This window comes from Coenobita brevimanus, chromosome 60 (assembly GCF_032717465.1).
Source record: "Coenobita brevimanus isolate Jiangsu-jjx chromosome 60, ASM3271746v2, whole genome shotgun sequence".
Lineage (NCBI taxonomy): Eukaryota > Metazoa > Arthropoda > Malacostraca > Decapoda > Coenobitidae > Coenobita > Coenobita brevimanus.
This window is the reverse complement of record NC_137013.1, coordinates 41,240,046-41,264,796: the sequence shown is the minus strand read 5'-3', so window position 1 is coordinate 41,264,796 and position 24,751 is coordinate 41,240,046. Positions and strand designations below refer to the sequence as shown.

The window sequence follows — 24,751 nt, the reverse complement described above, 5'->3', positions numbered from 1 at the left end:
TCTCTCTCTCTCTCTCTCTCTCTCTCTCAAGTTCCACAGAGCGTCTTCAAGTTTGCTTATTAAGGTGATCAAATGAACTTCCAACCCTGAGCTCCTTAACGGGAAGGGAGAAGAGGAGGAGCTGGGAGGAGGAGGAGAGGGAGATGGAAATAGTAGGGAGAAGGAGGAGAAGTGGAAATAGTAAGAGTACAAAGAGGAAATAGGAAGGGAGGAAGAAGAGGAAGGAGGGAGGGAAGGAAGATCAGGAATAAGAGAGAGAGAGAAGGCAGGAAGGAAGGAAGATCAGGAATAAGAGAGGAAAGAAGGAGGGAAAAAAGGAGGGAGGAGAGGAAGGAAGAGGAAGTAGGAAAAGAGAGAGGAGACATGGATGGAGGAAGAATGAGAGTTCAGTAGAGAGGAGGAGGAAGAAGGAAGGGGAAGTGGGAAAGGATGGAGAAGAAAAATGAGCAGGTAGGGAGAAGAAGAGGAAGGAGAGGGAAGAGGGAAAGGAGGGAGGAGAAGGTGATGGAGGAGGGAGTAGGGAAGGAGAGAGGATGAAATGAAACTGGGAGAGAATAAGAGGAGGGAGGAAGAAAATGGCAGATGAGGGAGTGAAGTAGAATGTAGATGAAAGATACACAGAGGGAGAAAAGGAAGTGGAATGAGACAAGAATGAAAGAACAGATGAGAAGAGCCGGAAGGTAAGGGTGAGGAAGGAGGAAAAACAATAGGAGAAAGGAAGGAAGAGGCGAGAAGGGAAGGAGAAAGGGAGAAAGGAGGAATAGGAGGAGGAAGCAGAAGAATAATAAGAAGAGATGAATAAACTGGAAAGAATGGGAGGAGGAGGAGGAAGAAGTAAAGGAAGAGCAATGAAGCAGTAGGAAAAAGGAGGGAGAAGAGGATACAAGAAAAGAAATGGGGAAAGGAGAGGAAGAAGGTGAAGGGAGGATGGTGATGATGATGAGGAGGAGGAACAAGGGTAATTATGAGGAGGAATGAGTGAGAAGATGAGAGAGAGAGAGAGAGAGAATTAGGAAAGTAGATATAGTACATTGAAAATCCTACTCTCTCTCTCTCTCTCTCTCTCTCTCTCTCTCTCTCTCTCCCTCCCATGTGTGCCACCCAAGAGACAAAAGTTTTGGGGGTTCAGGTCACGTAAAAAAAAAAAAGAAAAAAGAAAAAGAAAAAAATGTTGAGGACGAATATAAGGGAGAAACTAAAAATAAACAACCAGAAATCACACTAATCCATCCTGTACCAGAGGCCACCCTTGTGCTAAATAAAGACATCTAGGTATTAGCAGGAATGATAAAAGGATGCCATTGTCTTGAAGAAATTGCATGGAGATTATGTCTACCCTTTTACCATGTTATTCCTAATATGGAGAAAGTAATGTGTTGTATGCAGGAATATAATATAATCCATCATGGTAGTGAAGGAATTAACCAGGTTGCTAGTTAGATTCATTGATTAGATTGTCCTTTCCCTAAGACCCAGCAGTTGTCCTAACCCCCCACATTGAGGTGGGGACTCTAGAGCTGAATAAAATAGTCTGGCATTAGCTAGAACAGCAGGATAGATGTACTAGATATGAAATGGTTTTACCCCTTCAAATCAGTTACTTTTTTGTAGTTAATTTTTGCCACTTCCTAGTGATTTTGTTCTACTAGGGAAATTCTTCTCATATTACATGGGAAGATATATAGCTGTATCTGTCATCCTAAGCTAAATATAGTTGTCTAGTGGTAACAAGAGCATGCAAAACAAGACATCAGCATGTCCCATTAACTAAATCAGAGTTTTTGTTAAAGGGCAGTGGTACATTGTTGAAAGAGGTGTCAGTACTGAGTAGAGACAGAAAAGCATGGAATTTCTTTTTTCAAGGCCACTCTTCACAGGATGCAGTGTCGGGCAGTGGACGAATAATTATTTGCGGTTACTGTGCTGCACTACTGACACCTTTGTGGACAATATGGCCATGAGTTGACTGAATATTAACATTTTCCCTGCCATGGACTGACTGGTATTTTACTCAGGGTAACTGTAGATTATTTTATTGAACAGATGGGCCAGGGTTGTCTGTGGTGGAACTGGAGCCGGGGCTGGATCAGGTTGTGTTTGCGGGCGACTCTCTGCGCTTGCGTTGTCGTGTGACAAGCGCAGAGGAGGGTGGACACCGAGTGTGGTGGTCACGGGGGGATGCCCTGCTGCAGCCCCGTCACCCACCACCATCCACCTCACTCAACCACAACCGCACCTCAGCAGCAACCGTCACTGGCTACCTTGACCAGCACCACCAGAGGGAGGGTGCTATTGTTACCTACACCTATATGCCTGAGGCTGTTGAGAGGTGAGGAGTAGCTCATTCACCTTAACTTGGCCAAGATTTATGTCCTTTTGTAGCATATTTCCTGTTGCTCAATGGCAGAATAAAACATTATGGCTGTACATCCTTTCCATAGCACTTCTTTGTGAGTGGCATCATAATCTAGTGCTGTCTCATTTTACAACTCAGTATTCAAGATGGAGAGATGGTAAATTTTAGGTTAAGTTAAAGTGAAAAGAGTCTAGTAGTGCTGATGTAAGAAAGAGGTATAGCAGGGTGAGGTAAACGGACTGCAAGGTGAGGTAGAGGGAGAGCAGAGTAAGGTAGACGGGTATTAAGGAGTGGCAGAAGGATAGCAAGGTGAGGTAGAGGGATGGGAATGTGAGGTAGAAGGATGGGAATGTGAGGTAGAAGGATGGGAATGTGAGGCAGGAGTGTAGTGAGGTGAGGCCAAAGAAGGTGAACCAAAAGTGTTAAGTAAGGCAAGGGTATAGCAAAGCAAGGTAGACAAATAGCAAAGTGAAACAAGGCATAATGAGGTGAGGCCATTGACAGGTGATTCAACAGGAGAAGGAGGTGAGGTAGGCATTTAACAAGGTGAGATGGAGTGATAGCAAGGTGAGGCAGAGTGATTGCAGGGTGAGGTAAAAGGGATAGTTGAGTTAAACATGAAGTATAGCAAGGTAGGCAGCAGTGTAAGGATGTAGGGGATGGAGACATTGAGGTGTGGAAGTAGTGTAGGGGAGTGAAGTAGAGGAAGGACAGTGTGGGGGGAGATAGCAAGGTGAGGAAGAGGAATACAGATACTGAGGTGAGACATGAAGATACCAGGGAGAGGCAGCAGTGTAGGGAATTACTGTAGTTTTTATTATAAGTTGCATTTTTTTTTTAACATTCTTTTAATTGGTATCATTGGAATTAACAGTGTAATACATTTACAGAAAAATTGCTTGTGAAAGTTCCAGTACCCCTCAATTTACAGTACCAGTCATACAAAAGTAAGAAAGAATGTGGAAGGAAACTTATGCCTGAATCAAACAAAAGAAAGCAGTTAAAGCTAAAAAAGAATACTTTGTGACAGAAGCAAATTAGGAAGGTTAAATATTTGTTCCTTTGCTATTGAAAGCACAAGGATGTTTGCAACACAAGTGTTCAGCTGCAGGATTTCTGCATTGCTACACCAGTACTGCAACACTGGTAGAACACAAGAGATTAGTTAACCTCAGGAATTTTGAAGATGTGGTTTTAGTTTATTCTTGTTATTTCCAGATTTTATTCAACTCAAGAAATATTTCTCATATGAAAGGGGTTAATGATTAATCTACCTCACTCCTTCAGTTTGAAAAGCATTTCCTAAGCCAAATAAATGCATCAGAAAGTAGCAGGAATAAAATATGCAAGGTGTCTTTTGAGTGAAATGGTTAAAGGGGTAATTATAATCCCATACTTCAATACCTTAAATTATTTTGCATTTCTGGCTAAAATGGTTACTTTTAAGCTGTACAAGGAAGGTACAATTCTGTCCACTGCAGTGGGTGATGTTACTTCCTGTTCTCTCGGATTTCAATAATCATGTAACTTAACCAGAAGTTACCAATACTGCAGTAAGTCCTCAGTGTAGGTCAGATGCTTTCTAAAATAATTTTTAACAAAAGTTTCACAACTTTTGTCATACGAGTGGTATTATGAACTGGGGGAAAGTGGTAAATGGGCATCATAGGCACCAGTGGAATTTCAACAGGCAGTTTTATTAATTTATTTGTCCGTCCTGGATATAATTCTGTCTCTTTATCAGTCTGTTTGTCAGTGGATATCCCAGAAGGGATGAACACAATCAAATTGTCCATATCACCCTGTCCGCTGTCACCATGTTGCCCTCTCTTCATCTCATAGTCTCCCTCTATCATATACCTCTCCAAAAGGGGCAACTTATAATGAGAACTTACATTGTTTATCTCCATGCAGCATGTTGGAGATCCGTCAGCTGAACGGGAGTCATAGTGGTGACTGGTCGTGTCTGGTGCAGGGGAAGGCCGGCAACCACACCCGTACCGTCAGCATCTACGTCATCAATCATGACACCAAATACTGCCCAATGAACTGTAAGACATAGAAAAAGCTCACTGTAGCTTCTTTGTTCTAACCTGATGAACATCCCTAACCTCTTTTCAGCTTGGCTGATAGCCAGGTACAGTTGGACTTGAGGGTCCCTTTAACTATAGTCTGACAAATCTAAACATAGGGTTTGGGTGGAGTCTGCCACTGCCTACACTATTGCCATGTTTCCTAACCCTACGATGTATAACGCCTGTGGTTTGTGTAGTAGGAATGATACATAAACATAACTCATACTAATATAACTGTAATGAAAGTGCTGACATGTATCAAGGAAGAATAAAACTATTCTGCATACTATATTATACGATAATAGAGAAACGTGGCATAAAAATTTGGCAGTGTTGCTCTAAAAATATTCTAATTATTATTTACTTCCCCAACACTTCTAACATTGCTAATTAATTTAGCAAGTATAATTGCAAGCAAATTTGAAGGGATAAAAGTGGGAAGAGGCGATCCTTTCATAATTAAAATAAATATATCAAACAGCTCTGGGGTGGCAGCACTCACGCGACACATGTTTGTGTGTACGCTATGGGAGGTCACCAATCCCCTACAGGATTTAGGCCTATTGGGGAAACCTCTATAAAAAAAACGCCCCGTGACTTTTACCTCAAGGGTGGTGCGGAAATAAAGTCAAAATTATAATCCATACATAAAAATGGAAGTAAAAAACCATGGATGACACATAACAAAATCTAGAGAGAGAGAGAGAGAGAGAGAGAGAAATAATAATAATAATAATAATAAAACTTTATTTCCACTAAACAGTGGGTATTCTTATACATTATACAGTAGTACAGCATACAGTATGAAAGTTCTATACACAATATAATACAAGTTGATACATATGGTGGAGAATAGTGACAGAGAGGTAAACGGTTTAAAAGGTGTGGGGACACTTAGGTTAAAAATAGATCAATTAAGGGATTTAGGAACGAAGGCAGTGGGAAGGATTAAGACAGATGGGATTGTAAGATTAGGGAGTTTGAGCAATAGGGTAGAATGTATGCTCTCAATAAAATAGCATAGCAATTATCAACGGCTAATTATTATACAGGTGTTGATGGTGGGGGTCTATATTTATAGGAGGTGTTGGAGGTGGAGATATAGCGGGTGTTGTTGATGGGGTTGTTGTTGGGGGTAGGGGTATAGGGGGTGTTGGTGGCAGGGGTATAGGGGGTATTAGAAAAACGGAGATCACAAGAGGGAAACAGTGTCAAGGTCATCGCTGATGGAGAGGTCACTCGGAAACGTGGCAACAGTGCAGGGATGGGCTGACTCCACCAAAACCCTACGTTTAGATTTGTCAGACTATAGTAACCAGAGGGACTCATTACTACCTTATAACTAAGGGCTGTTGATTTACATCCAGCCATGACTTGATATTCAAATTGTGAGAGTTGCCAGTTCCATTAGGTGAAAACCAGCCAACTATAATTATGTCCATGAACACAGTTGTTGTAAATTTTACTGTTACTGCATATAACCTGTATAAAGTTAATTGTAGATGTATTATACTGCATGGTATTAAAGCTAGAGCACTGAACCCCCATAGTCTGTATGCTTCAACCAAAGTTCCAAAATTTATAAACCTGCAATGCAGAAATTGGCCTCTGAATATTTCTAATATATCCAAATTTTTTAAAGAGTTACATAAGGCATTCAAGGTTGAAGCTGTATATGCATGATTGAGCATGTGTGCGTACCCTCATGCACATATGAAACCAGAATCATGCTTTGTCCTAAATGTAATAGTACCGTAAGTTAGTAGTGTAATTGCCCTAATTGCCAAGAAAAGTAAAAGGTTTTATTACTGTACTGCAATTTTTATTCAGTACAACTGTTTGACAATACAAATTTTTCAGCAACCAGTAACAATCGAGGATCATACGTGTGGCCAAGGACAGTGGCAGGGGTAACAGTGCAGCTGGTGTGTGCCGGCCTTATCCCCACACATCACCACACCTACTCCCGTGGCACCCTCAAGATTCCATCCAAATCGGCAGTGTCCACACACCTATACACCCCACTGAACACAGTTGCACAGATACGCTCAGGGAAGGCACGTATGGCCTCACACGTCTGTACCCCTGATGGAGAATGGGAACACCTGGACACTTCAGAATGTCCTTTTGTCTCAGAAACTACCAAGATTCTAGAGCAGTTTGCCTCAACCAACCTGTTAGCCAGAAAGACGAGTTTGGTGGACAGCACACGCAGTCTTCGGAACTTTACTCGGGATGGGAAGGTGCTGCACGATGCAGTGGATATTGTATTCCTGGCCAAAACAGTAGAGCAGTACACAGGGCTGCTGGCTACCCTCTCAGGACCCAAGGAGACAGCAGCCACACTTGTTGATATAATCAGTGCATCCATGGCAGCTGCAAGAGGTCAGTGTATCTTAACCCTTTGAATCTGAGTGACATCTTTTTTTAGTTTATTCATGTTGCTGCCACATGCTTTTATTCTACTTTGAAATGACCTCTGGTATTGATGGAGTTTAGTAAGGCTATATCTAAGGCTATCCAAAGCTATACATAAAAACGTTGAGGGTAGGATTGCGTGAGGCAGACCAAAAAAGATCCGGGATGAGGTCATAGAATGTGATCTCAGAGGTAAGGGACTGAATAGGGAGGCTGCCAGAGATCGAGCAGCACGGAAAGCCACCGTTGGGTGACCAAGGCTGTTGCATGCAGATGTCGGAGCCTTTATAATTGAAATTATATACATATATATATATATATATATATATATATATATATATATATATATATATATATATTTACACTGTAGGGGGGGAGGAGGGGGAGGGATAGGGGTAGGTGATTTTATATATATATATATATATATATATATATATATATATGTATGTATGTATGTAAGGATTCTGGGGGCTTCAGTGGTGATTAAATGAGTGTCTAGCCAATGTCGGTGAGTACACAGTTGGTAGTTCTCCCAGTACTATGTTTCTGCTTTCCATGCTTTCAAGATTCTACCTCATCCTATTTTTCATTTTTTTTTTTCTTCCATTTTTTTTTAAATTTAAATAAAGGCTCCAACATGCTTGCATGCATCTGCCTTGGTCACCAAATGGTGGCTTTCTGTGCGGTTAGATCTCTAACAGTCTCTCCATTCAGTCCCTTATCCCTGAGGTCGCAATGTACGACCCTTCCCCAATGCTTTTTTGGTCTGCCTCTAGGAACTTTATCCTCAGTGTTCATATCTCTCACCTTCCACACTAAATTATCATCCTCTGTCCTCTCCACATGCCCAGACTCACTCAGTCTACTCCTCATCACATTACTAACACTATCTATATAGCTATCCATCTATTGCCAAATGCCTCAATCCCATAAGGAGTGGCCACAAACAAATGGCCTCCATGTCGCCCTGTTCAGTGCCACTTCACTGCCTTGTTCCCCGCTTACTCCCCCCTCTCTCATGCACCTCTCCACTCCATCTCTCCAGCTCATCCTCGGCCTCCCCCCACCCCTACCCCTCCCCCTCCTCCACCTCACTCATGTACACTCTCCTCATTAGTCTGTCGCTCTCCATCCTCAATGGCCAAACCACCTCAGTGTATTTCTTCTAATGCTTTCAAACACATCCACATCCACACCACAGTGCTCCTTCACTTCCTCATTGTCAGAATGTCTCTCCATGTAACTCCACGTGCTCCTTTCAGATAACTCATTTCTGCTGCTCTTACTCTTGACTTGTGTCCTTGCAACAAGGTCCAAGCTTCTCTTCCATACATTAGAGTTGGTATCACAGTACTTCCATGCTCACTTCCCTGTTTCATATCACTGCTTTCAACGAACCAGCAGCCTTTCTTCCCTGTTGTACCCTTTCAAGCACTTCAGCCTCTAAACTTCCATCCTTACTTGTCACACTACCTAAGTACTTAAATGCACTTACATTTTCCATTTACCCCTTATCCAGCTTCACTGTACACTCAGTGACTTCATTTCTCTCAAAGACCATAACTTTCCTCTTTCCTGCATTCACCTTTCGATTCCATTTTTTACACACACTCCCAAACTCATTCATCAAGCCTTTCAATTTCCCTTCGTCTTCACTTAACAACCTCTTCCCTTCCTAAAACCTCCCTTCTCTTCAACTAATTCCGCTGTTATTTCCCTAACTCGGTCAATAAGTATCCTACCATATACTTTTCCTGTTACACTAATAAGGCAAATGCCGCTGTGATTACCGCACACTTCTTTTCCCCTTTTCCATTGTACAGAGAAATAATTATACCTGATTTCCAATCCTCTAGGACTACCTTCCTCCCAGGCCAGTGTGCACATCTTCCATATCCTTTATACTACTATCTCTCCCCCATGCTTCAGCACTTCACGACACACTCCATCAATTCCTGGGGCTTTCCCTATTTTGACTTTCATCATTGCTTCCACTGCTTCCCTGCTACTGATTCCTTCCTCTCTTCTCACCTTCTTTCTCCTTCCAGCCATTCCCCAGCCACTTATACTCACAATACTTTCATTCTCTGTGTTCAGCAATTCCTTAAAGTGTTCTCTCCATCTGCTCACTTTTTCTCCCTTCTCCACTAGCAATATACCATTTTTATCTTTCACTCCCCTATACCATTTTTATCTTTCACTCCCCGACTTACTTCTTTATCGCCCTGTCTAACTCTCTTTTCCTCTTTCCAGAACATTTTCTTACATTTCCTCCACTTTACCCTCAAATTCCCTCCAAAATCCTGATCCACCCTCTTCTTACTCTCTCTAACTAGTCTATTGCTGTACAGTACATTCAGATTCCATCTTTGCTTTTAGCTTTTCATTCACAATCCTAACCCCTCCAGGCCTGTCATTCAAAGATGCACTACACATCCATCTGATCATTCTCATCCCTGCATGGTGGAACCTACAAATATCCTCCTCACAGTTGCACAGCATTATGCTCCTAACACATGCTGCATACAAGGATCCCTTAGCATAGAGGGAGAAGCCCTCTCCATGTCAGTAGGGGCAGCAAACCCCTAAACTTCTTCCAACCACTCCTTATGCTTGCTACCATACTAGCTCCAATCCCACCTTCAGCACATATCATGTCCTTCAAATAACAAAACACCTCCACGCACTCCAGACCCCCCGCAAGATAATAACTTTCTCACCTTTCTGCCTTTGTATGCTCTCTCTTGTATACCACACACTCAGAATCAGCATTATTTTGCAGCCTACCTCCAATACCACCACATCTCTTTTTGCACCCACCTATCTCAAAACACTGCACAAAATTGAGCATTTCCCTCACCTTTGTGACAGACTGTGCATGGCCATACTCTGTCTTCTAAGATAGTACCACCACCTGCCCTGGATAACATCACCTTTGTTTTATCAATATTTACTCTCAAACCCATGTAGCCCATTCCATCTCTGCACTTTGTAAATCTTTTCCTCCACTACTGTCTCTTCTTTGTAATCAGCACTGAGCCATCAACATAAAACACCTCCCATGGGATTCTGTTGGTAGGGGACAAAAGAAAGTCAGGATAGTGATCAGTAAATGGCATATAGGACATATGATACAGTATTTGAAAAACGTTCTTTCTCTCCTGCACAAAAATTATCCTGCTTTTTTTTTTTTCCCCCGTGCAGTAACATGCACCCAAATGGTTCATGGAAAATGGGGTTAGGATAGTGGTGATGATGTGAAAATTTATAAATATTATGGTAATAATGAAATAATGTTAGGATGATGATGATATGTGATTAAGATGATGGTATTAAGTAACACCTCACCTTTTTCCCATACCTCCTATACGAAGGTGAGGTGATGGATGAGTTATGATGATAATGAAGTATGATCAGGATAAGATAATGATGACAGTAATACAGTAGCACCTCTATTTAGCCAGACCTGTACCAGGCAGAGGTGGTGGATGGGTCTTGTCATTATCTGGTGGGGTACCTGTTAATGCTGAGTGATGGAATATGACATGATGAGGATGATGGTGATGACAATACAGTAACACCTTGCCTTTTCCCAGACCTCCTGTACCAAGCTGAGGTGGTGGATGGGTCGTGTGGTCGTCTGGTGGGGTGCCTGTGGACAGTGGCAGACAGTTTCCCGACACTGGGCCGTGCTGCCGCACCACACCTTGAGCTGCACCAGTTCACACAGCAACCTGCAACGTTCTCTGGCCTCACCTGCACCTGGTACCGCCGCAGCCTACATTCCACTGAACGGCACTTCAGATGCAACACCAACAACTACTCCATGCTGTACAGGTACATGATACATGCTTAGTAGTTGTCTAACTCCGATAGTGTCAGGATTTTCTTGCTTTAACAAAACTGTCAAGCTCAACAGGGTCTCCTTTACCAGCCATCTACTGCAGGCCCATTTGTCTGCCTGTGGGTGACAGGAGTAGGTTGGTCTCCTGCCCTTAAATGTTCTGGGCTAGGCCTACCTAGGCTTGGGCCACTATTCTCCATAAGGGGCAAAAGGGGATTGGCAATCAGTGCTTACCATATTATACTTCAGCTTGCAACAGACTATTACAGCGGCTCACATAAACTCACCATGGTTATGAAATGAAACAGATTTCATAAGACCATGATGTACTCCAGACTAACCTCATACCTTTTTATGCTTGCAGCAGTGAGGATGAGATTATGGATGCCCAGATTCAAGTACCATCCAGCCTGTTTTCCCACCCAATGCTTCACTACACCAACGCTTCTGAAGACACCACTGCCACCCCCACCCCCATGCCTCCTCCGGTGCTCCTACAGTTCTTTGTGTACGATACTGCCAACTTGTTCCCACGAGTCCTGCCAGGGGGTCTGACTTCTGATACCTGGGAAGTCACCAGTCCTGTCATTGGTGCCCGGGTCAGCAAGAGCCAGAGTGAGGAGGAGGAAGAAGAGGAGAGTGAAAGTGAATGGGCAGGTGAAGTACTAGTGACAGATGGGGTGTATGTGACATTACGATCTGCCATCTACAGCCACAGCATTATGCCAGTGTGGTGGCGTACCAATACCTCTGCTGGTCGTGGCAACTGGACCAGTGAGGGCTGCAAGATTGTAAGGATGCTCAACTCATTGGTAGTGTTTCGCTGTAACCGTCTGGCACACTTTGGACTGCTGCAAGACATGGCGGCACTGCAGCGAGGCAGGGCAGGAGTACAGGGAGCTGCCTTTCGCCCTAGTGCCCCAGGAGTGTATGTGGGCAGTGCAGTGTGTGCACTGTTTCTGATGGCGTCTATCACAACCTGGGCAGCACACCACCACCGCATCACCACCACAGATAAAAACAAACATTCACTGGTGAACACGTGGGTGGCATTGTTGCTACTTGTGGCACTGTTTACAGCAGGTGTGCACCAGACGGAGCAGCGACGGTTGTGTGAAGGTGTAGGTGTAGCACTACACTATCTCACCACATGTGTGCTGCTCTGGATTATTGTCACAGTCACCAACCTTTACAAAAAAGTGACCAAGGCACTGCGACCACCACCTCCAACAGATGAGGCTCCACCAGACCTTCCTTTGCCACCCAAACCAATGTTACGCTTCTACCTTGTGGGGTGGGGTATTGCTCTCATCCTCTGTGGCATCTCAGCAGCAGTCAATTTACACCAGTATGCTGGATACAGTTACTGTTTTCTGGCCTGGGGACCTAGCTTAGCTGCTGTTTATGCACCTGCTGCAGCCTTGGTCTTTATATTAGCCACCTTTTTCTTGTTAACTCATTGTACTCTGAGAGGTGCAAGAGGAACTACAGGTGCAGCTGTGGCAGAAACCACAGAATTGGAGCTATTAGATGCAGGTTCACCTAGCTCTGAGGTGGCAGGAGTAGCAGCACCAGCAGTGGCTGATGAAGGCAGCATAGCCTCACATGATACTGCTATCAGTCTTAGTGATGGACAGCACAGTCCACTGACACAGCTGAGGGCACATGTCGTCACACTTTTGCTGTTTGTGTTGACCTGGGCAGCTGGGGCCATTACCACAGCAGCACCCTTTGCTGCAGTCATCCCACACCACACTACAATTTTCAGTGTTGTATATGCTGTGTGTGCCAGCAGCCTTGGTATATTCATCTTCATTTTCTTCTGTGCAAGCCGTGGTGATGTGTGTGAGGCGTGGCGCAGCTGCTCCTGTCTGATGAAGCACAGTGGTAAACAAGAGGAAGAGACACGCTTGACAACACCTGCCAACAACACCCAGGTGTGTGGCGGTGGTGCTGGCAATCGTGGTGTGGGTGGAGCTCCAAGCACACACAGTCTGGACTCCTCCCAAACTCACCACACAAATAAATCATCATCAGTCTCACAGAGTGTAGGGACAGCAGGGAAAGACAAGAATGCTCCTAGCTTACACTTACTGGCTTTGCCGACAATGACAAATGACCTCCAATTTGCCCCTGAAGTTTTCTACAATCCCAAACAAGCTGGTGTGGCAAAACGATTCTTCCAGAAACAGCGAATGCGGCAGCTGGTGAAACAAAATAATCTAGAGGCAGCTCGTACAGACAGTGACGGCAACTCCACTGTGTACAAGCCAAAGCTTCCTCGTTCTGAACCTACAACTGGAGGTTTTGACCCCTCCTGCTTAGGTGGTTCTGCAAAGGTCAATAATACCAATATTCATGTAGATAATATGTACTCCTACAATGTAGCAGGTTATCCACCCCCTGCCAAACATACACACAAGGATCCCACACCAGAAGTATTATGTGTACTGGGCCCAGCAGCACCTCAGTTATATGGGGAAGGAGAAACAGGGCGAGGCTGGTCCACCATCCCTCGCAAGCCACGCGCCTTTCTAGAGGAGCCCCTGAGTCCCCTGCGACGTGGTGGTTCTTTTCCCAGTGTTGCAGAGGAGCAAGCCCTTGCCTCCTGTGCCTCCAGCCGTTCATCTGCCCTTGACCAGCCCTCATTCATGTCCTCAGACCCACCTCATCCCCGCCTCTACAGTTATCCACCTCCTGGTCAGGTTCCCTCTGGCCACACCAACCGTGGTTCAGTCGGTTCTGACCATACAGAGGGAACAGTCATCCCTCCCCCAGACCCACCCCGAGCCATACGTCATCGCTACAGAGCAGGCAGAGAACGGGCCAGACCAGGCAGAACCAAACGAAGACCTGGTAGGATACGGGGAGGTAGTGGAGGGATCTTAGTGGGTCAAGAAGGGCGTGACGATTGGACGGATGAAAATGCCCCTCCCATCATCATCAACCACCACCTGCCATCTGGTGCCACAGCTGCATCCTCTGGGTCTGACAAGGACACAGGACCACCACTCTTACCCTTCCCTCATGCTGCTGCTTCTGACCATCCACCTGACTTAATATGTGCTGACCTCACCTGGCCTCATGTCCTGCGCGGTGAACAGTCATCCCGAGCCCACCAAGGTTCACCCTGCCACTGCCTAGCTGGCCCTACTGCACACCACCCTGCTCTGCCTCTCTGCTGTAGTGAAGGTATGAGCATGAGCTTAGGATGGGACAGCGAAGGCGGAGAAGGGTATTGGTGTGAGGGTGGAGGTGAGGAGCGCATTAGTGAATGTGAGGTTGGGGGCTGTGAAGGGTCGGGAGGATTGAGTGGGAGCCAGAGCAGTGAGGGTGCCACCAGTCTAGATCCGGCTGTTGGTACCTCACCCCCTGGGAGTGTAAATGACTCTCCGTATGACTCCCCTCTACATCGACTCCACCAGAACACACCAGACTCTGCCTCACTGGACTCTGGTACCCTCCCTTCCCCTACTCTGGCTGGTCATCCCACACCCTTACACACGCACAACACACCTGCACACACCATACCAAATCACACATACTCCCCTCCCAGTTATAACACTTACAGCAGCAGTCCACCACACCACCTCAACAATCAGCCATACCAGAATAACATTCAGACCAACCACACCGACACTAGTCAGCCACACCACAGCAACCACATCCAACCGCACCACAACTCCTACACCAATTCGTTTTTCCCAAGTCAGTCCTCACCATCTCCTGCCTCCTCCCCAGCTCCCCCATCCTCCCCAGCCGCTTCTTCCTCTCCCATGCCTCCGTGCTCCTCCTCCCCTGCACCCACCAGTACTCATGAAGACACCAGCAACTCTGTGTTCTACCTCACAAACAGCTCGGCTGAAACGGTGCTCAGAAACGGAGACAAAAGTAGTGGAGAAAGTGAAAGTGATGATAATACAAAGGCAAACAGAGCTGAAAAGAGAGGGAGGAAGGTGAGATTAGGAGGAGGAGAGGCTGCAGCAGAGAGAGAAGAGGTGAAAGAGGAAGAGGAGGGAGAAGAAGACAGTGATGGAAGGACAGACTCAAGTTCCAAGAGAGAAACTTGTGTATAACAGTGTTTTAGTGATGTAGACATTGTTCAGTGCAGGTTTATTAGAAATCTCTTGAAAGCATAACTATAGTTCCTGTGTGTGTGACTTTTTTTGTTTGTTCATCTTTTTAACTAACCTATTTGTATCAATTAGCCCCCCCCCCCCTTTTTTTTTACCTCATGTGTTCAGTAAAATTTGTTTTATGGGTGTTTCATAAAATGCATAATGATTCATACAATATATAATATATGCACAACTGCTCAGTATATTTATGCATATCAGCCCATAATTTTTATAATTTGTGCAAGCATATGCAACAGAGACTGATTGCATAGAAAATGTAGATGGTTTCTTTAATGTATACTGACATTTAATTAATACTGAATTATAGTATGCAAGAAAAAGGCATCACCTTTTTTCAGTGTTCTGAAAATAGACCTACAGAAAATGTATTTATGAGGTGTTCAGTATGTGTGATATTTTGGATGACATGGTATGTGTATTGAGGATTTTTCTTTTTCTTTTTCATGCAATATAAGTTTCCCAATCTAGTCTTCTGAATTGTAGGTCTTTATTCATTGATTGCTGATAAATGCAGCAATAACCAAATACTGTATTTATTAATTCTGAAACCTTATATACTGCAACTGCACCAATGGGCTTCCTGTGTTGAATGTTTTACGCACATTAGCATTTTGTTACACTTTTTTTTTTTTTTTACCACTTTGGTCAGATGTAGTTTTTATGCATTTGCTACCTTCAGATAGTTTTATTCTGTTCTGGAGAGTTTTTGAATGGGTGAAGGCTGACATAATCTTCATTAACCCCTTTGCTGCAAGAAGTTTCTCCAAAACTTAATAAAATAGTCTGGTAGGAGCAAGAATTAAAAAAAAAAATAAAATATGTATCATCATAGTGAAGATGTTTGTTTGAGCATCAGCATTTGAGTTTTGTGGCCAGGGTATGCATATCATTTTAGTGTGCTTGAGGGTGAAGATGGGCTGTAGGTGCAATTAACACTATACTACTACATATTATATCTTTTAACCGTCAGAAAAACTGTGTAGTGAATTTTAACGTTCAACATTATCAAGTATTAAATGTGAAGTAACATATATATATATATATATACTGTATACAGCTTTACCATCTCAGTATTACAACTGTATATTTTCAAGTGATGATTGTAGTGTTACATTATTCCCCACTTATATACCGAGGGTATCTCTCGAATTACCAGACACTCTACTTAAATGACCCCCTCCCCCCCTTTTTTTTTTTTTAATGAAATACAGTATAAAGGCAGATTCTTCCTGAGGTAATGAATTCGCTTCTTCTAACAAGAATGTTCTTATGCAGTATCACTCTTATTACCAAGAATTTCTGTAGCTATGGTTCAGAGAGAAATATATTATGGTATGCTTAATGTGGTCTGGGAAACACAGGTGTCACTGTCAAGTAGCTGTGTAGCTTAAATGAGTAGACAAACTTATGTGTACAATAATATGAAACAAACTCAACTTCATGTCTTATTTTAATCATGGATCTTGTGCATAACAGCCATAATCAGGTTACTTTCAGTATGATGATGCTTAACATTGTCCCACATCCAAAAGTTGCCCAGTTTTTTGTTAAGATGTACTTACTTCATTGAGATTGCCAGATGTCCCATAGTTCAGTAACTTCCACATTTATCACATCAAGGTTTGTTGGGATGCATAATTTCAGTGTTCCATTTTTGAATGACCAACTTGCAAAACAACAAACCATGCAAGCTTACAGCCTCCATAATGTTTGCACTGGCCAGCTAATAACAAGCTTGAAAATAGGGCAGCTCCCAATTAAAAGCACAGTATAGTCAGCTCGCCTATAATGCAGCTAATTCATCGGTATCTTCAACAGTGTAATGGAAATCCATTTAATTGGAGATACAGAACCCATGGGAAAGGTGGCTTATGGTCAGAACCCCCCTAAAGGCACCTCTAATAGTTTCCAAGCCTGCCCTGATCACCTTAAACTGGCATAACTGTACCAAACAATGGCCACAATATTACCCAGACAGCATCATCGCTCCACATCATTATCCCACACCATCACCCAAACCATCATCTTGCACCATGACCCAGACCATCACTCCACACCATCACTTAGATTGTCATCCCATACCACCACCATTATCCAGACTACACCATCACCTACACCTTCACACTGCACAATCATCTACATCATCACACCATTGCCCAACACCAATGAGCCTCTTAGCAGTTATGTGGCCCATGCTGTGGGAGCTATGATACCTGCAGTGGCAGATAATGCCATATTTGAGCCTGTGGCCTGCACTGTGGTGGATATAACTGCATTGCGGTAGCTCTGAGTATGTAAGTGCCTACCGCATTACGTACAGTAAGTATTATGGGAAACTGTTGTAGGCAAGCTGACTAGGCTGTACTGTAATATGTAATTAGCATTTACAGTACTTGTTGCCTCTTTAGCAGAATTTCATCAGTTGCAGGTGACAAAGTGGGCAGTGTAACTTTTTTTTTTTTTTTTACTCCCTCTCTCCCCAGAAGTAGTGTCCTGTATTTAGATATCAAAATCTGGCATTTCTAGTACTTTACTCTGTGGTGTAGCTCATCTCAGAGTCAGATGTAAAAGTCAGGGCACAGAATGTTACTGTAACACAGAACAGTGAGTGAGGTACTGTACTTCATTCTACAAACTGGCCAAAAATCAGGACACAGCTGAAGTATTAAGACATTTTCAGTGTGTCTGACATTTGGCTCACTCTGTACAGTACAATATATCACTACAACTTAAGAGTTTGATGAATGATATGAGTAACAATTTTTTTCTCTGGCCAGAGTGGAAACAGAAGTGCAGCTCTCTTTGGTAGATGCAAATAAAGACATAGACATAAGCAGTCATGGCAGCTAATAAATGATAAGTAAGTTGGTTTTCTGATGGCATTTCTGACAGCTTAATGCTATTATTCCTATAAGAGCATAGCATTAATGTAGATAGATAAAACAGAAGTAATTTACAGACTGTCTACCTGAATGTTTGAACTATTATATGATGGAAAATATAATATAGTTATGTATGTGAAATATGACAGGTACCAGGTGCTGACCTGCCTTTGTACAAAAAAGATCCTAGCATTTTAGATATCAGATAATGGTCTGGAAAAAAATGACAAGTGTAGCATAATGATGATAATTTTGGCATTTTCATAAGTACATGTACACCTTGTTAATCATTTGTGTTCATAATTATCTAGTAAACATGCATAGTGCAGTGAAGTAAGCCTGTACTGTATAGTAGTTTCATCTTTGTTAACTCTGCCCCTCTTCAAAGCTAAATATTATCATATGGTATTAAGCATTACACTATAAAGGAAACATCATTTGGTTGAAGAAGTTAAACTTCTGAATGTTGCATCAAGCCACATCTGATTTTCCTGCCAGAAATTTGAAATTCCCCAACTTTACAATAGTTTTGTATACTGTATATATGCATAAGATGCTGTTATAAGGATTCTGTGAAGGATTTTTTCCATATCTGTTAAGCTTTTATAACTACCCCAATGGCAGGTAGGTAATGTTATTGGTCAGTCATGTCTGTTGTCTCTCTTTTCATCTGCTTGGACACTCAACTTTTGAAGCCTTGTTCTTGAAACTTGTAGGCTGGTATCTGTTGACTATATCTAGGTCGCTCGAATATGAAGTTTGTGGTTCATACAGGGTAAGTCAAGGTTACTGGACAGTTGACCCCTGTCTCAGAACCATTCCAGGTGAAATTTCATTGAAGTGTATGGCAACTGTAATAATTCACATTTTTGGTGGGAAAATAGGGTAAAATTCAACTATGCTCAAGGATTAAGGGTTAAGAAAGATAAGTGCACAAAGTGCCAACAGTGATCATGTTACTTCTAGATAAAGAGCAGATGTGTCATTGTTGAGGTAATACAATAGCAGCAGCAGTAAATAGTAAATGCTGTTTCTGCCAGTTACTGTTAACTGACTGAGTCTCTCCTCTCTCTTGATGCAGATAATACCAGGTTTGCTCAGAGATGTATGTCCTGGTAAGAAAATAGAAAAGATAGTTAAAGTTTCAGTAGACCTTACCATAACTGAAGGGCTACAGGAACTGTTAATTAACATACTGTTGCAAAATCTGTCAATATATATGAAGTTAATATACTTTTTCATTTATTTGTATATGTTCTATATGCATTGCTGATAGATGTAAATGAATTGTGATAATACGAGTCTATACCCCTGAGTTTTTTATCACTGTTTATTCCTAGGCATTAACTGAACTTTTCCTGTTCATTGATCATATCCTTTTCAGTATCACACCAAAATAATTCTCTATTGTACATAAATGACAAGGAAGCGAATTCATTGGTAAAACACTAAAAATAACCCCAAGTGAAATTATGTCACTGACTTAATTAGAGAAACACTAATTATGCATTTATGTGTAGCTACTAATAGTAACAATCACCCCATTAGGAAACACAACCAAGAAAAATAATTTGTATGTATATTGTAATCTCAGGATTGTCTTTGCCTGTCTGACAAGTTGAAGATTGTTTGGTCTGTCCTTAGATAAGAATGGTGGCAGAGGGAGGCCGAAGATTTAATACTTTCAGCATTTCAGCTGCTGTTGTCTTAGGAGAATATACAATAATTATTGCAGCACAGAGAATATTAATTTTAACCCCTTCAGCCCAGTTACTTAATTTTATTCAGACTATTACCAGGTGATTTTATTCAGGTTAGGCAGGATTTGTATAAATGATGGGTTTCATGAGTGCAATATTTAATTCTTCTAAGTTGAAAAGTTTCTCAAAAGCTGAATATAATAATCTAGAAATAGCAAGATTAGAACAAAAAATATGTATATATCATTGGATTCTGGCATCTCCCTTTGCCATCATTCTTACCTAAGTGTCGTTATGCATCACAGTATATTTACTGGTCTGTCTTTGCTGCTTGGATGATATTACTTTGTGCAATTTTATATGTAAAGTGAGTATTTTATTGTCTAATGCAGTGCCGAGTTGAATGATAATAAGTAAGGTAGGAATTGTATACTTACCATTTTGGGCATTAGGCTAGGTTAGGGAAGATGTTTCAAGATTATCCTATTATCAGAAATGTTTTTAAAACATTTATTATTGAATTTTATTTATTTAAATTTTTTTTTTTCCTCACTGTCCCAAAGACTGTTCTGTTTTATGACATTTTGTAGCAGAGATCTGTAGTTTTACCTCTGCTCAAAATCACCCGCTGTAAATATAACGCTGTACAAGTTTGATTAATATGTAAATTAAATGTGAATTTTTGCCAATAGCCTCCTCTTAACCTCATTTTGAAGTTAGAGTTAGTTATTTTTCTTAGCTAGTGATTTTGCATTAGTAAATATGCCTGAAGAACGGTAAGCGCTTTCCCAATATACTAGAAAACATTTTATTGTTCTCAGAAACCTGCTTCATTCTTGAACTTTTTTATGCCAGCTGTCATAGAACCACTTTAACACACTCAGACTTCTGTGACTCACTGTCAGCTACATAAAATAATGGAGCATTAGTTGGAGTAAAACACTAGAGCTGTCTTGGCCATGAGAGGTTTAAAATGTAGCCTGTCTTTACAGACTACCGTAATCACATTATACTGTACTTTTCCCACCTGTACATTGCACCTATATTATTACTCATGTGTACAGTTAGTCTTTGAGATACTGTACTGTACTGTATTCTAACGTACAGCCATAAGTAAGGTTTGCCAACACTTCCTTGCCAGCTGTGACAATGGAAGTGTTATATGAAATGTGTTTATTTGACAACAATATGAAGCACACATTGAAAGAGTATGAGAAGGGAGATTACCTTTTGACTTTCAGGGAGGAAGGAGAAATATGGAAAGTAGGGCACAATGCACGCAGCAGGACTGTAGGCAAATGTTTGCTCATGGTTGTACATAGACCAAACCATTTAAGAACCATAAGTAAGCTGACTGAGGCCTTTTCAGTATTATTAGCATAAAAACCTGTCTCTGTCTACACCCTCCAGGTGTTAGCCCACACCCGCTTATATTCCTCATGGGGCCTATTTTCCCCCACAGACCTACTTCCTTCTATGGACATGTTTTCCCTCCATGGATCTAATTTTCCCATATGGATCTATTTTCCCTCCACAGACATATTTTCTCTGGGCCATAGGGAAACACCAAATCCCATGGACCTACAGACATTTTACGTTATGGATCTATTCCCTCCATGGACTTATTTCCCTTATGGACCAGTTTTTACCCACTGAATCTAAGTTCCTGTTTGGGCCCATTTTCCAAGGAATATACCGTATTCCCTGAGGACTTATTTTCCCCAAAATACCTATTGCCACCCTGGATCTACTCACTCAGTGGACGTATTTTCCCCCTGCCCACCGACCAACACACACGGACACATGTTCACCCAGTCTAGTACGTCAGAAGTAGGATGATGGGTCAGCAACTCCCCCTCACACACACACACACACACACACACACACACACACAGCAGATTTAACAGTGCAGAGATGAGACAATCTAACCTTGACTGTCACACATTGATGATATAGTTTTGTTTATTTTTGCTTTTCCCTGATGGTTTATTCAATTTAGGAAGGATTTTTAATAGTGGAGGGGTTACAATTAACCCCCTCAGCTCAAAAACTATCCTAAGCTGCATAAAACTGTCTGGTGGTGGACTGATTAACGAAAAGTATATTATCAGACTGAAGGGGTTAAAGTGTCCAAACCAACCAATTTTCCTGATACACTCAACAGCCTCATAACACAGTTTTAGTTTCCAGCCTCATAGCTGCCAGCCCAAATACTGATGGCCAATTTGTTTAGAAATGAGAGCAATTATCAGTATCCTCCACTCCCCAAGCAGACAAAGCCACAAGCCATTTATATTTATCACCTTCACTGTCTTTCCCATCATCTCATTGCGAACTCATCTTTGCTCTCATCTTCTTTTGTCACTTGCTTTGCCTTAGAGAGAATGGGTATTTCACTGGCCCTGGCTTTATCTGCTGAGGGACAACTTATTATTTCTTTCAAGTAAATGTAACAGCCATCTATGCCTAGTGCTGATAATCACCGAGGCTAAATATTTTAATAACTGAGCAACATTCCAGATTGCTGGGTTAAATCAATATATATATATATATATATATATATATATATATATATATATTATATAGGGGCCAAATTTTCCCTTCCCAACAACCCATCTAAATTAATACAGCCAAGTACAGCGAGTACATACTGTACTGTGGCATGATCAACAATTGGAGCATGTGAAATTATTAGAGTATACTAGATATAAAGAATACATTTTTTTAAAGCACTGTAGCAAATTGATTACAGATGTTTGAGTAGTTCTCAGTGACAACTAGAAACAGTTGCAAGAATGGTAGATTAGAGAAAGCCAATAGTTATACACTGAAACTGCATCTTAACACAAGCACAGAGACAGTGTAATGGAAATCTGTGGACCAAATTCTATAAACTTAAATGTTTCTACAGTCTATCTGCATATAGTATCCTGTATACGATGTCACCCAAATATTCACTCCGAAGAAGATACACCTTAGGATCAATAAGTATAATAAGCAGTTACTTTCCAAATAACTGACCATCCCCATCATTGCTCACTGTAACTACTGTACATGTATATGTCCAAATATATTTTTGTACATGTTTTCGGTATCAATACCTAATAACAATACAGGTGCAATACCCTTTGTAATGTACAGCATCCCATAAATCATATACTATATGTAAATTGTCCTTATTAAAAGTCAAGGATATTTTAAAACATCAACTTTTTTCATACTGTAAAAAGGGGGGACTGGCAAATCACCTTGACATGTAGGAATGGAACATTAATGGGTACTATTTCTGTAAATTACAGTGGATCTTGTGTTTAAAAAAAAAATGAAAATTGGTGACAATGAAGAACTACTGAATAATGTATGCATTAGCTCCAACCTCCAGAAGATCAAAGTTTACACTTTCATCACCATTATTCTTATATCGTTTTTCCATGTGAGAACGACATACAATAATATGAAGCAGGGGCCGAAAAAAAAAAAAAACACAAACCATGAATGAGGAAGAACTATCAACTGCATACCCAATCAGTATACCCAGACTGAAAGGGTTAATACCAATAATTAATTTTCCTATATCATAATGAGCATTTAAAAAAACAGCTTATAATGAGGATCCAGCGTATACACAGACTGGACACTCAGGAATGATTATTTGGTGCTGGAGACATCTTCATGTGGTGGCACCAATATAACCAGGTGATTCCACTGCCCAGAGACACAAACGTCACTCAGCTCCCTTCTTAACCCCTGAAAGGAGAATGGTGGATTGCAGGAGTAGGGCAACTTAACCCAGGTTCACATTTCAGATAAACCTATGGCCACATCAAGTGGTTCTCATCAGATACTGCACCTATCACTGAATTTCCCTGACCAACATACCAAGTAACCTTTTCGCCAGTGACATGTAACTGATTATTGCTACTACTAATTTATTCAGATTATTGTCTAACCCATTTCTAACAAGGAAACTCTGCTAAACTAAATAAAAACTGGTAGTGACAAAAATAAACTCCCTGGGGTTCAAGTTATTAAATGTTTAAAATCACTGAACATAGAAGGCTTGCATCTAAACAGAAAACAGCCCATTTGCATTGGTATGTATGGCATCTAAAGATCTTTTGTGTTGTGCCCTGTAATACCTCATCTCCCTCTCCCCCTCTCACTCGCTGTCACCCATTCTCTCTCTCTCTCTCTCCCACACAGATATGTGTGTGAGTGTGTGCCTGTGTGTGTTCTTTGTGTATGTATGTACATGTTTTTATGTATGCATGCATGTATATGTATAAATGCATGTACAGTATGTGGGTAGTCTTATTGGAAAGGTGGTGGGCAGGTCGACAGAGGCGGTCTTCAATACTAATGGACGCGAGTTTGATTGCTGGCTGGGGCAAAGAACGGTAAAAAATTGAATCTCCTAAAACAAGACTTTACTTATCTACCATAAGACCCACCGACATGACGTTAAGAACATCCCTGCTAATACCAATACACCAGGCCTGTATAAGAAACCATTAGCATGGATTTGGCAGGGACAGTGAGTGTTAACGCCAAAAGTAACGCGAGGAGGTGTAGCCGATGGTATGCATAGGAGGATTACCGTGACTCTGGGATCGGGTTGTTCAACCCTCTGTCTAGAGTCAGACATAGGAAAAAATATGGTTATTTGAGTGTGTCATTTTACACAAGTTCACATAAGGACGAGCACACACATGCCCTGAGAATGTGGTCCGTTAAGAGGAAACGAGACGACCCCATCCAAGGTTGAGTCGAAGTAGAGCAGGAGTGACCGTTTTTAGTTTCCTCTCGTCGCTCACATACTTCAAGCCACTGCGTGTCCTTGCTCTGCGGCCCTGAGACATCACTCACTATTCCGCGGAGCATCACAATTCTGACGCGGCTTTGGCCTTAACTGCCATGTCAAAGTCTTGAATACTGAGCTGTAACAATAAACTAACACTATAATATGGTGCTAGTCAGGAACATGAGATGTGAAAAAGATGTAGTAACATTGTTTTTTCTTGTCATTGAGCTGTGTGGAATATTTATCTGGTAATGGACGAAAATCTAGCGAAGTTAAGACGGATATGAAGTCTCCCTTGCGCCTTATAACTCCCTTTTATATTATGTTTCTTTAATAACGATATAGGTTGCAAAAGTAACGTGTGCGGTATTACTACCGCTGTTTTGGCAAAAATGAAACGGTGGAGAAATGAAATAGTAGACTTACAGGCAGCGGAGGAACACACCAGCAGCCGCTTGACTCACTCCTTGCGGGTGTAGTTATTACGTCGTATTTGGTGCTTTTCTGCTTGAATTCGTCGAGTCTTTTGCCTTTAC

At 41.9% G+C, this 24,751-nt stretch overlaps 1 protein-coding gene across 1 annotated transcript in view; it reads left to right on the top strand.

Moving 5' to 3' along the window:
- Remo (Remoulade) overlaps positions 1-16,774 on the top strand; it is a 28,863-nt gene extending 12,089 nt beyond the window's left edge. Inside the window, exons 3-10 of the mRNA XM_080275179.1 lie at positions 2,044-2,329; positions 4,271-4,407; positions 6,292-6,431; positions 6,474-6,816; positions 10,446-10,686; positions 11,061-11,308; positions 11,351-14,584; positions 16,683-16,774. Of these exons, the coding sequence (XP_080131305.1) occupies positions 2,044-2,329; positions 4,271-4,407; positions 6,292-6,431; positions 6,474-6,816; positions 10,446-10,686; positions 11,061-11,308; positions 11,351-14,584; positions 16,683-16,774 (4,721 nt within the window). The remainder of the gene's footprint in view (positions 1-2,043; positions 2,330-4,270; positions 4,408-6,291; positions 6,432-6,473; positions 6,817-10,445; positions 10,687-11,060; positions 11,309-11,350; positions 14,585-16,682) is intronic.
- The last annotated feature ends 7,977 nt before the right edge of the window (positions 16,775-24,751 follow it).